Raw genomic sequence first — 13,040 nt, 5'->3', positions numbered from 1 at the left:
TTTCCACTGCACTGTTCTACAGATAAAATAATTTGTGTTTTTTTTAAATTCTTTATAATCATCATTGACCTTGTTTTCAACATAGATTTATACGAGTAATTACGTAAACTTGAGATTACCTGCGCATACTAATTTTAGAATTAATTCTTTTTAGTTTAAATTTTTGAATAATAAATAATTAGCATAAATAATTAATGGAAATAATAAATTATTTCCATTAATTTTTTATGCTAATTAGGTAGTTTGCTTAAGTAGTTTCAATGCAAACTGTATGGCTTTATTATCATATAATTTAAAATAAATTTATAAATCTACATCATATACAAGTACTAGTTGTACTTTACACATAATACAGGTAAATAAAATGAAAGAAAATCCAGCAAAGAGTCGAATAACTTTCCCGTTGAGTTAAAATTGTGCGTGGCGTCATCTGTTATAAGCTTTTATTAAAACAACTCTCTATATCAGCGATTCTCAACCTTCTTAGCTCCGTGACCCCCGAATAGTAAATATAAATAAAATTAATATTTCGCCACCCCCACCCAAAGGAATAACAACAGTAAGCCTTACTATTATTAATTGAATTTTGACTAATTATAAATGTAATTTTTTAAAAACATTATATAATCACATTGCACTAATTTTATACATTAAGAAAATACCGACAGTATAAAAAAATGTAATACAAGTATTCCTATTATTTTATGTTGCTGCGTTTATAGCGACGGGTATGAACATGTATGTATGACGTGTACTGTACAGTACATACATGAGCAATTTACAAGTTAACTTGATGTGTACGTGCTCTTTGTAATTGGATCCACGTATGGAGAAAATTTTAAATGAAAAACAAATGCAACCATCACATTAATTTCTTTTCTTTACATGTGTACTTATTGTGAATAAAACGTTTATAAGTTTATAATAAATGATTTTTTCTCATAAAATGATTTCAGTATTGTCTCGCGACCCCCCTTTAATATCACCGCGACCCCCAGATTGAGAAACGCTGCTCTATATTATTCATTAGTATAAAGTAGAAATTGCTTAATTTTGAGGGTAGATATGAGTTTTATACAAAAAAAAAAAAAAAAAAAATTATAAATGCTAATTACGAGTAAAACCATCAGTACATCCAACCCCTTTCGAGATAAATCACACGACACCCTCTATCTTCTTGATCTTTAACCACCACAATTTAATAGCATTAACTGACCTAATACACAAACCTTCCTGAAAAATCTCAAAATTAAAAAGTAAAAAGTCACTGACTGACTATATATAGACAGGAATCAGAGTTGCAGATTTTCGGGGTCAATTTCTCCGCCCTCAAACACCTGAAGTAATTCCGAATATCTTAATTGAAGAATAAGTACTTTCTAATTAGTGTGCAAAATTTCAGATTTTTCTATAAAGGAGTTCCGAAATATAAGCAATCAAAAAGTGCAAAAATCGCCATAAAAGCTGTGTTTTCTTTTTATCCATCCGGCACTGCAGACGTTTCCAGAGAAAAATTACTGGATCTAGAAAGTTCAGATTTTAAAATTTAAACCATTCTCGTTATTAGTGAAGTGCTGGCAAAACTTCCGGGTCGATAGGTCAAAATTTACGGGGGAGTTCCCATTGATTTATTTTATTTTGATCGCTTAATTTTATGCTTGTAAGCATAAAATTGCATTAAAAAATAATGATTTGTATTCAAAATGTTATCCAGAATAACAAAAGCTTAAATTTATGCGAATTAAAACTTTTTATAACGATTTTATTAAACCATATATTGAAAGCATTCGGTCGGAACTTTACATCATGGTCTTAGGTCTTGATTCAATAACATAATCATTAACCAAAAAACAATTGATATCAAAGCAAAAACATCTGAGATGTAAAAAATTGCGTAAAGGAAAAAATCATGACAATTTAGACGACGGTCAAATGTTTTTCTGGGAGTTTTTCTTTGGTAAAGATAATCTCTGGTGCTTTGAAGCAAAATGTAAGAAACAATAATAAAAATCTTGTGAGCAGCTTACCTTTACCAAAGACAATTTATTTAGAAAAGATAATTTGTATGTGCTAATAGTTATTTAAATATTTTTAATTACAAAAACATAACTTTCCGCCTCAATTCTATCGCGATACGACAAAGTCGCGCGGTATCCTTAGTAGTTGTTCTTCAACTTCGTTCTCATCCACAGAATTTGAACAAACAAGCTCATCCGTTAATATTTCTGTCTGTCCATCGATTAAGTCCTCGATGTCATCCTCAAATCCTAAACCATTAATTTTTCTGGCCAACTCCTTTATTTCTGCAATGGTTCAATCACACCGCATCTCTGGAAATGACGTAGTTTGTCTAAAGAGATGTTCATCACAGCCATAGGTCATAAATTTTCTCTACAGTTGGTTACAGATTTATTTTTAGTATTCTGTAGTACCTGTTTTATTAGAAGAAGATTATCTGTTATGAAGAAAACCTTCGAAAACTGAGTGACTGAGATTGTCGACACTGGTCGAGGTTTTAATTACTTTTTTACTGTCATCACTTGGTTGTAATGAATGCAAAAATATATTGACATTTTTTATTATTTTTATTATTTATTTATCATTAACATACCAATGCGTACATGCTTGATCCTACTTGGCATAATCAGGCTGAGTAAACAAAGAAATATTAAATACAAATTACATAGAATTTTCATTAGTATAACACATGGAATATATATTGAGTTTATTACAGTTATACAACATTAATAGTAGATGGAATTAAAGGAAGTTTTTTATACTTGGGATTATTATTTACACAATTAACAGTTTTTAATACAATATTTTTTAAATTTAATGGTGTATTTATAACAATAGGACATAAATGCGTAAAACAGTTTATATACTATATATATATAATATAAAGGTAATACGCGATTAATAATTGGAAGCTTTATATAGAGATTGAGTTTTAGAAAGATACAACATACTATAATATATGGTACTTTAAAACAGTGCATTATGTGAGGAGCAGAAACACGAGTAATAACATTCAAGTAGCGCGGTGAGGTGTGTTGCATAGTTTTTACAATAATAAACATTCGATTAAGAAAGTATAATACAAAAAATGTACTGTACGTCTCGAAATATCTTTATAAATTTTAGACTGGGAAAAAAGCGGTTTTCGTCGGCCGGTTCGAGACATGAACGAGCCCTCGTACGACTCAAAAGTTCTTCGCTAAATGCGTAAATTATAAATCCAGAATCTATCACACCCTAAAAACGGGTCACTACTTACCAATTTTTTTTTTACCTATGTTTCGAAATATTTTAATAAATTTTGAGTCCGGTAAAAACGGGATTAAGATGATAAGGTGTGTTTGTCTGATATATGTTAAGGTTTACGTAAGCACTGGGACCTGACAGAATCTAATCTCTACCTGAAACGGATAAAACTTTATATGAAGCGAACTCTCCATAATATTTAAGTTGTGTATTGAGTAATGTGTTTTAAAATTCCGAAACCAGTCATTAATGGCAACAAAACAATGCTGGTTGAGGAAGTTTGTGGCTTAAAATTTCTTGTAAAGCACGAGTCTTGGAGAAAATCATACTAAAATTCACAGCTTTTTGTGTTAATCTTCGATCCAAATGAACAATGCATTTCAATTTCGACATTACTTTGTCATGCACATAACTCGCGTATTTAGCAGTACAAATTTTACCAGTTTGCACTATATTTTTTTTTATCTCAGTTTAATTTTATGACCCACCAAACATGTAATCTGCGGCCACGTATGAGGGACTTTCTCGATACTTACAAAAATGTTCACACAATTTTAGTTTATTACTTTTTAAACTATAAAATCCGAAAATGCATTTAAGTATGCAAATTTTATTATTCCTTAAAATTTGCATACTCTAAGCATTATTTTCACAGGTTTGGAACATTAAATAATCATTTGTGGTTAGCACAAAATATTAGGATTTTGACAATCGGAGATTTGAACATTTTCTTTGCCGTTCAAATGGTTAAAAAATTTTTTTAAACGTTTATTTCATCGAAATAGTTTTCAATTTAAAGCATAATAATTGTTTCCAACTAGAATTAACTATGAGACAACTTTCTGTAAAACAGAAACAAGGTATCATTGCTTTCGTTAAACAAGGGGTATCAGTCAGAAAAATTGCCTCTGTATTGTTCTCAGCGCAGGAAGTATATCTAAAATACGTTGAAAGAAGGTGTCCAATGCCAAAAAGCCGTTACCTGTCAACCAAGGGCTCTAGATACAATCTAAGAATGGAATATTGTGAGGAGAGTAAGAAGAAGAAAAACTGAAACTGCGGTTGATGTTAAAAAAAGAGAAAAACATCATAGATTAAATGTTAGTGCTCAAGCAATTAGGAATATGTTAAAACATAATGTTAAAAGCAGCAGTTAAAGAAAATCCTTACTAACTAAAAAGCACAAGGGAACATAGACTTAAATTTGAAGGTAAGTATAAAAACTGGACTGTCGATTATTGGAGACATGTAATTTTCTCAGATGAAACAAAAATTAACCGTCTAGGAAGTGATGGACACAAAGTGTTGGAAAAGTAAAGAAAAAAAAAATCACATTTACAGTCACATCATGTGATACCAACTATAAAAGATGGAAGGAGTTCATCAATGGTAAGGGGTTGTATAACAGCGTATGGACCTGGAAATTTTGTTCAAATTAATAACAGAATGAATTCTCAGTTATTGTGATATTGTAAAATATGACTGGCGGGTACATTACAGCTATATAAATTAAAACCAAAAAATATTATTTAACAGAATAACAATCCTAAGCATAAGGCTAAACGCTTCAGCAGTTGCATATTGAACTTTTGGATTGGTCCCCTCAGTCTTCAGATGTAAATCCAATTGCAAATCTGTGGGACTAATTCAAACATGTCTTAAATGATTTTCCTAATCCAGCTAGCAGTACTAATGAACTGCGGGAAAAAACTGATATAGTTTGGGGGAAAATAAGTAAAGATAGTTGTCTAAAATTAATTGACAGTACGCCTTAAAGAATTAGTAAGATACTGAAGGCTAAAATTGGCATTAATTGAAGATTTTAACATTTTTTCCTCATTAAAATAAGGAACAAAATTATTGTTTACGCGCTGAACAAAATGCATACATGGTTCTTCATATGCAAATCCATATTTAATAAGACATCCGAAAGGAAGGAGTATCTCCTTTTATATGAATTAGGAGAAATATAAAAAGGAGTGTACCATATTATCCATACCATTATAATTATAATAATTCATAATAAACAGACAAGAAGCATATTATTAAAACCATATATAAACCTAACTGCATACAAGAATATGATACAGACCGAAAATTTATATAATATGTTAAAGTTAAGAAGAAATACATATTATATTTATCAATATATAAGACAAGATTATAACAAAAATATCAGAAATTTTCCAACCATATAATATCCAATTTAAGATCTCAAGTTTAAATTACATATGAACTTAATGAATTAAAAACACAATGGTTCTTAAATGACATAATTTTTTTAAAATTTAAAACATATATAAAATTACAATAACATAACGAATTGGCTTTAAAATAAAAATTTATCATATCATAATATAGGGTGTTTGAAACTCTACAATTTTAATTCTTAAAAATTAAAACGCCACACAAAGTACCACTCATTACTGAATTTTTGCTGCATGCCTAAAATTAATCTTAGGTCAATATACCATGTAAAAATGTCTATTTTCTTCAGATTTTCGAGTTTAGAAGTACTGTAGCCATTTTTAACACCTAACTATAGTACCAACAATAACAAACAACGTTACCAGAAAATCTTTAACGTTTGTGTATTAATATTATAGAGTATAGTCGTTTATAATTAAAAAAAGTATGCAGTTTAGGTAACTAAGAATTAAAATTCAAAGTAAACATTCTGTATTATACAAACATATTTTAATAATTACAAAATTCAAAACATTAAAATGAAAATTTAATGCATTATCATATTTAATGCAATATTATAATATTGAAATAAGTAAAAATGTGAATCGTAATTATTTGTATTTAGTTTATAAAGATGTAGTATATTTTTTGCTTATTCGAAAAGCGATTAAGGCAGTCGTTATAACACACAAAATTCCTATAGCAAAAATCACACATCCACCTATGAAAAACTTACTCCATTTAGAATTTTGATTGCAAGAAGACTTACTAGAAAACGTTAGCACGTTTCTTCCTCTGTCAGATTTAGGAGTAGCGCAGATAAAATCTGTACAATTTACATTCGCTTTCCTAAACCAGTCATAAAACTGGTTAATAGAACAGGGTGAACAGTCAAATGGATTTTCACTTAATTCTACTTGAACTCCTAAAAACGATTCTCCCATTGCAACAGTCACTACTGAAATCTCATTTCTGCTCAAGTCTAGATATTTTGTTTTCGAAAAGTCCATAAGATATTCCCATTCCTTGATGCTGTTATGCACTAAAATCATATTTTCTATCCGAACATTACCTGATTTAGATATATTCTTCAAGAAATTATACGACATGTCTAATGTTTGTAAAAATACAACGGGCTGCAAGTCAGGAATCGCAATAAAATAATTATTCGTCAAATTAAGCATTTTAAGCGAAGTAATACCAACGAAAAAGTTTTTCGGAAGAGAAGAAAGATGATTTTGAGATAAGTCTAAATATTCCAGAAATATGCAGTTGTTAAATACATCCGGGTGAAGATTGATCAAAGAGCATTTAGATAAGTCGAGATACTGAAGTTTCGGATATGAAATTAGTGAAGATGATTTCAGTGCATGCAAACGGTTACCTCGAAGTATTAATTTAGTAATGTTAGATGCTGAAGATGTGTTAATGTTATAAATATGGTTTTCAGACAGATCGAGTATTCTTAAAGTGGGTAGAAGTGATATAGTTTCAGGTACGGACTGTAATTTGTTGTAACTGAGATTCAATTCTCGCAAATGGTTAAAATCTTCAAAGGCATTTGATTCAATAAACTTTATGTCGCCTTGGCTTAAATCCAAACTAATTAAAGATGGAAATTCTGGATATTGATCTTTCTGTATTACAACAAAATAATTTTTAGAAAGATCCAATTTTGTAATATTGAATAATGAGATAAACTGCATAAAATTTTTTAGTGTTTCAACGGCTGCCATAAAATCAATTTTGAAAACGTTTATAACAGCTTCATTTATAAATAAATATTCATCCAAGGTTTTAATTTCGTTTTCTAAGCGACTATAATTAGCTGAAAAGTTCTGAAACAAGAAAGTTGAAGATAAGAGTTCTCTAATTGCGTGAATATAAATAGTACAGTTTTGGCTTTCATTAATTTGGTTATCATGAAATGATGAATCACTGCAATTTTCATTGCTAGAAAAAATTGCAAAAGCTCTTTTCTTATGAAAGTGAATTGTAAATTTGAATTCTCGTATTTCACTAAAACTCAAGTTAAACTTATCTTTTAATCTGACTTTATTATTATGATTTTCATAATGAATAGGTTGACGAGATTTAAGATATGTAATATTTGATAAAAATAAGCAAATGGGTTGTGAAAAATTATATACAGGTTCTTCACTCACTAGTCCAATATTCATTAAAACAACATCCCTCCAAACTTTCCAAAATACACTTAAATGTTGTATATAAGTATACAGTTCACATTCAACGTGTAAATGACTTTGAGAATCAAATTTTGTGATGCATCCTCTCAAGCTGTTTGTTTCATTCGGACTTACATCTTTGCATGTGTTATTGTGGACATTCCAAGAAGAATATATCGAAACGGTTTGAATCAGTAATAGTAAGATGCACAAGATAGACCTACCTAAAAAAAAGATATAAATTTATATTAATAATATTAAGTAAATATATTAAATAAATACTTATTTATTCTATTTGAAAATTAGGTAATTATTTTCTAATTGTATTTTCGTGTCTGTTAATTGCTAATATAAATCAGAAAAAGAATTAATATTTTTAAATATAACGATATAATGTATATAAATCATTATATTCTCAAGAATAAATCAAATCTGTGGCAATAAAAAAAAACAATTTAAAAAAAATAATTGATTACTCAATTAGAAAGATTTACTCTAAAAAAATCTTTCTAATTGAATAATGAACTGTTTAATTATTCAATAAAATCTGATATCAGATTTGCTTTAATGTGTTCTCAAATCTAAAGTTTATTTTAATTTTAAACTAGAAATAACTGAAAAATATAGTATTTTCCGAATTCTGAAACACATTATTTCATATTATAACATCTAGAATCAGGCTGCATCTCACATTCGTCTTACTTCGACGGTGTCTCACTTCCTAGTTTGGCAACTACAGAACACCCATAATAAACGTGAAAGAAGAAAACAAAAGAGAAATTGTAACGTATTTATCATTAACTGTACACGAGCGAACCTCAACTATCATATCACTTTACCATAGGTACTGAACATTTATTTTGTCACAGTGTACTCTTACGTAAGTTTCATGACATTCCCATACTTTTCGGTAAATTTAAAGTAAAATTATTATTAAGTCAAATTGACGTACAATCCATGACGTAATTGTGCAAACTGCTTCGACAAATAGGTAACGATAACAATGTCAATATTCTGACAAAACGTCCAGTTCTATTGTTCAACTTTCGTACAAATTTTTAGTCCGAAAATATATAATGTTAGATAACTGCTTAAAATAAAGAACAACAAATTTATGTTTTGTAAAAATGTATTATTTATTTACTTATTTATTATTTTTATTCTATCCAGAATCCAAGAAATTCTTTTGTCTTCAATAGTTACATCGTTTCACGTTTGAAATCCACTATATTCTACATAATATAAAATATAAAATAGATAAATATAATATTAAACTATGTAATAAACTTAATTATATAGCAATGAAATGCTACTGTAATAAATTTATTCTAATAATATATTGAAAGTAAGGCCACGAACACACATGCGTAAAATTGTGTGGCAGAAAACTGAATCAGAAATCAGCTTTCAGTTCAGTTTCTGTTTTACGCTTTTATGTCAGAACTCACATACGTAAAAATTATGGCCGAATAGGAAACACCACTGCCACCAACAGTGCTAATTTTATTAATTTTTCCCTCTCATATATCTATCCCTTTGTACCTTCCATTTTTTCTCCGCTTCCTCTGCTATAATATAGAAAATTTAAATTAATAGATTTGTATTCCGAATTCAAATAAAGAACGTGTGATCTAAATACTAAGCCTATACATCGATTCTACTAGACCTACCTGTTGTTTGAAATTTTGCACCTATAGCCATCCATAAACGTTGTTTAAATACAGTGTCTTTATACATGACACTGATGTGGTCGAACAGATTCGATAAACTCCTCTATTTCAGTTATTTTTCATTTTTTCGAGATCGTCACAATTGTAGGGTTAACTCTCATTGCCGCCATTGTTAGAATAAAAAGCACGTGTCTACTTTGACGTCACAGGAAAGACTTCTCTTTATTGGAGGAATTTTGGCGTAAAAATATAACGGCGTAAAAAGTAGAGACATGCTCTACTCTATTTTCAGTTCTGTTTCAGCCAAAATTTCAGAAAAATTTTTACGTTTTCTGTTTTATGCTAGATTTTACGCCGAATTTTACACATGTGTGTTTCTGGCCTAAGGATGGAAACAGAAATTTTTGTGATTAATTCAACAATTACATTGTTCTTAATCAATAACGATGCTTTATTAACAATAATAATTTTATAATGTAAACAGAAATTATTTACCTGATTTGTGTTGCTGTATTGTGTCATATGAAAATTTAAATAATTTAAAAAATGAGCACCGAGAAAACTATTTGTTTAAATGATTTAAATGTCAATACAAAACTTCTCATTCTAGTTATATATAAATAAAGTTTATAAGTGTAAACTAAATTTCGTAATTACTATTAATAAAAATATTATTTTAAATTACCAATTAAAGTAATGAATATGTAAATATTGATTAATTACAGAAAATTCTCTTGTATCAGATCTAAATTGATTAGACCTATCAGTTTAATCTGGCAAATAAAAAAAAAAAAATGCACTGTTTTACTTATGATGCAAAATACATCACTAAGTTGGGAAGTTGAGATGCTCCTCCTTTTGATACTTGCACAGGGGGACTGTTTAAAAGTATTACAAGATAATGTTTTTATTAAGTGACAATTGTTTGAAAGGGTATCAATTTCCTCCTCTCTCTTTTTGTACCGCTGAGCATTTTGCTGATTTTTTGCACTTAAATCGAGTATTTTGTGTATTTTTATATTTTTTATAAATCTGAAATTAAGTTTGTAATTAATCATTTTAAATTTAAATATCTTCTTCCTCAGATGTGAAATGACAAGAAATATTCTATCATTCACAAAGGTGAGGAAGGGAAGTGGTATCGACATGACAGCTTACCAGTTTAAAAAAAATGCCAAAGATAACGAAGAATTTACTAAATAGCTTTAAAGAATTATGATCGACGTATTTAAATATTTACTTTTGAGATTATATTTAGTATTTTATAGATGTGAATTGTTTGATGCTACCATAAATTTGAATGAAAAGAATATTTCTTTACGTATTAAGCAGCACATTAAATACGCAAAACATTTCCAACATGAAAAAAATAAGAAAAAAAGAACGAGAGTTTTAATTTGTCATCATTAAATTCTGTAAAGGACAATGCAAACAAGAAAAATGAATTTTTATGCGAACTGGCTTCAGTTTTATTTAATGCAATCAGGAATTGCTCTTAAACAAGATAAATCATCCAACTTTCAAAAACTTTCTAGAAAAATATACCAAGTACTCATTACTCAAACCTTAACCACAGCACGCCAAGGAAAAGATATTTGCAGCTTGCGTAGGAAGCAACTTTCAGAAAAATACAGAAAATAGTGAAAATTAAAATCCCTTTTTTAATTTTTAATGAAACAACAAATGTACTGAAAACATACGTGCCGAACAGTCTGTTAACAGGCAAGCCAGTACAACCCATGCTGTTAATACAGCATGGGTGTACTGGCGTGCCTGGGTAATTACGAATTAAAAAAGACAACTTCCACAACTGTTATACAAGCCTCATGCGCAATAACGCTCAAGAATCGATTGAAACAAGAAGCCGTATTAAAGGAACTTTTCATTCATACAAGTTGCTATGCAGTTTACTTTCTAACTGTTTCTGCGTTTCACTAAGGAAAGCGGTCTGTCTACTAAGAAGCAGCGGGAGATTTTTAAACATGTCAAAAACCAGTTAATGGATTTGTTTTAAAGCAGCGGTTCCCAACCAGTGGTCCGCAAGAGCTAAAATATGGTCCGCGAACTTTTATTCGTTTTAAATTATTATTCCCACATTGATACGAAATGAATTTAATTTTTACTAAAAATGTTATGTTTTCTATTATAATAGTACTGTTAAAGCATGTTACTCTTGCGTTTAACGATTACTTATGTTAACAGTTTTAATTAAAGTTTATTTTTAGATTGACAGTTTATTTTTCTTAAACCTTGTGGTTCCTGCTAACAACAATGAAATCAAAGTGGTCCCTGGTCAAAAAAAGGTTGGGAACCGCTGTTTTAAAGAAACTAGAATATTCCCCGAGCAAAAATTTCGAATATTAAGAATATATTCCCGAGTCTCTTCGATTAAAAAAAACCTGGAATTTTAGTGAAAAGCAAATATACTTCTCTCACTCATATCGGTTGATGTTAAGAGATCGTTGACACTGCGGCTGAACGACGCTTTTCTGTTTGTAAATTATAAAACTGATACAGATCAGATTCTGAAAGTAACTGGCCTACCAGTGGCCGAGTGGATAAAATCGCTGAACGCTAGTAGTTGGTTACTGGTTCGTGTAAAAATGATTTACTTTGATACATTTTTAGGCGCACTTTTTTCGAGAAAATTCATCACTTTTTTAGCCGTTTTTTAAAATAAAATCTGCACCTCGACGTCTCAACTTTATACTTCACAAATAAACAAGATTATATCAGTATTAGTATAAAATCATAAATGTATTTAAAAATACTTACATTATAGAGTTCATCGTCGCCGATTGGCCCACAGTCTGCGTTCCTCCAATTTATTAATCATATTTTTTGACGTTCGTCACTTGAAAGATGGAAGAATTTGTATAATTTGTGCCCTCTATTATTCAACCTATTTGGCACAAATCAATAGACGTACTGTTCATCAAAACTAAACTGCTTCGAAAAGGTATTTACAAATACCACCATATATCGATTACTTCAATATCATTAACGAAATAGCGGTTTTTTATGCTCTTCATCCTCCTTTTCTTCTCCCCTCTGTTTAACGTGGAGGTGTGGCCGATTGTCTTTTTCTCAGACACTCATATAGACAGGATTTTAGTGGTTTAACTCCTCCCATTTAGCATTTGACACAAAAATATATTACTACGTTAGTAAAACAGTATATTGCATATTAATTTGTACCTGTTCAGTTATTCCTCAGTCTATTTATTGTGTTACTTTATTGCGAATATCTGTTAGGATTCTATTGTTAAAAAAAATATTGAGAAATTGTTTCACATGTAGCTCATCTACATATATAAAACTTTAATTTATAAATATTGTTTTCCTAATAGCACATTATTGTTATTTAGTTCAGGTAAGTTCAGACGATTTTTCAATACGTGCCACGTCGCCACCCCTGATGTAGCCTACTAATGTTCAGTATCAGAATAATCTATAGAAACGCAACTAAATAAAGAAGAATTAATAAAATAAAAATACAATTAATTATATGAAGAATTTTATTTTAAAAATGTATAAAATTAGGTTCGGTGAATGAGATGGATATTTATAAAATTTATGACAACATAATACATAAACTATTTTCTCTCTCTCCCTCTGTGGGGTATAATAAATTTATTAATAATATGTTTCTAAATACACTACATAAAATTGAAAATTTCTTTAATATTAAAATATTGATATATTATCATATAATATTGAAATAACTGAATAT

The 13,040-nt window shown here is 29.3% G+C and overlaps 1 protein-coding gene across 2 annotated transcripts; it reads right to left on the bottom strand.

Moving 5' to 3' along the window:
- Positions 1–6,035: 6,035 nt before the first annotated feature.
- On the bottom strand, positions 6,036–9,832 carry LOC136983097 (phospholipase A2 inhibitor beta-like). 2 transcript variants are annotated; one of them, XM_067279726.1, is made up of 3 exons: positions 9,803–9,832; positions 8,782–8,869; positions 6,036–7,861 (listed from the first exon to the last, which is right to left on the bottom strand). In XM_067279726.1, exon 3 carries the CDS (start codon positions 7,629–7,631, stop codon positions 6,078–6,080), a length of 1,554 nt encoding a protein of 517 aa, XP_067135827.1. In that variant the 5' UTR covers positions 7,632–7,861; positions 8,782–8,869; positions 9,803–9,832; the 3' UTR covers positions 6,036–6,077. The 2 variants fall into 2 exon arrangements, with proteins under 2 accessions (XP_067135827.1, XP_067135828.1); XM_067279727.1 differs by lacking the exon at positions 9,803–9,832 and having other exon boundaries at positions 8,782–8,933.
- Positions 9,833–13,040: the final 3,208 nt, after the last annotated feature.

This window comes from Centruroides vittatus, unplaced genomic scaffold, assembly GCF_030686945.1.
Source record: "Centruroides vittatus isolate TY-2023 unplaced genomic scaffold, ASM3068694v2 contig_876, whole genome shotgun sequence".
In the NCBI taxonomy this organism is placed as follows: domain Eukaryota; kingdom Metazoa; phylum Arthropoda; class Arachnida; order Scorpiones; family Buthidae; genus Centruroides; species Centruroides vittatus.
Note: the sequence above shows the minus strand (reverse complement) of the source record. Positions and strands in the feature narration are given on the sequence as shown.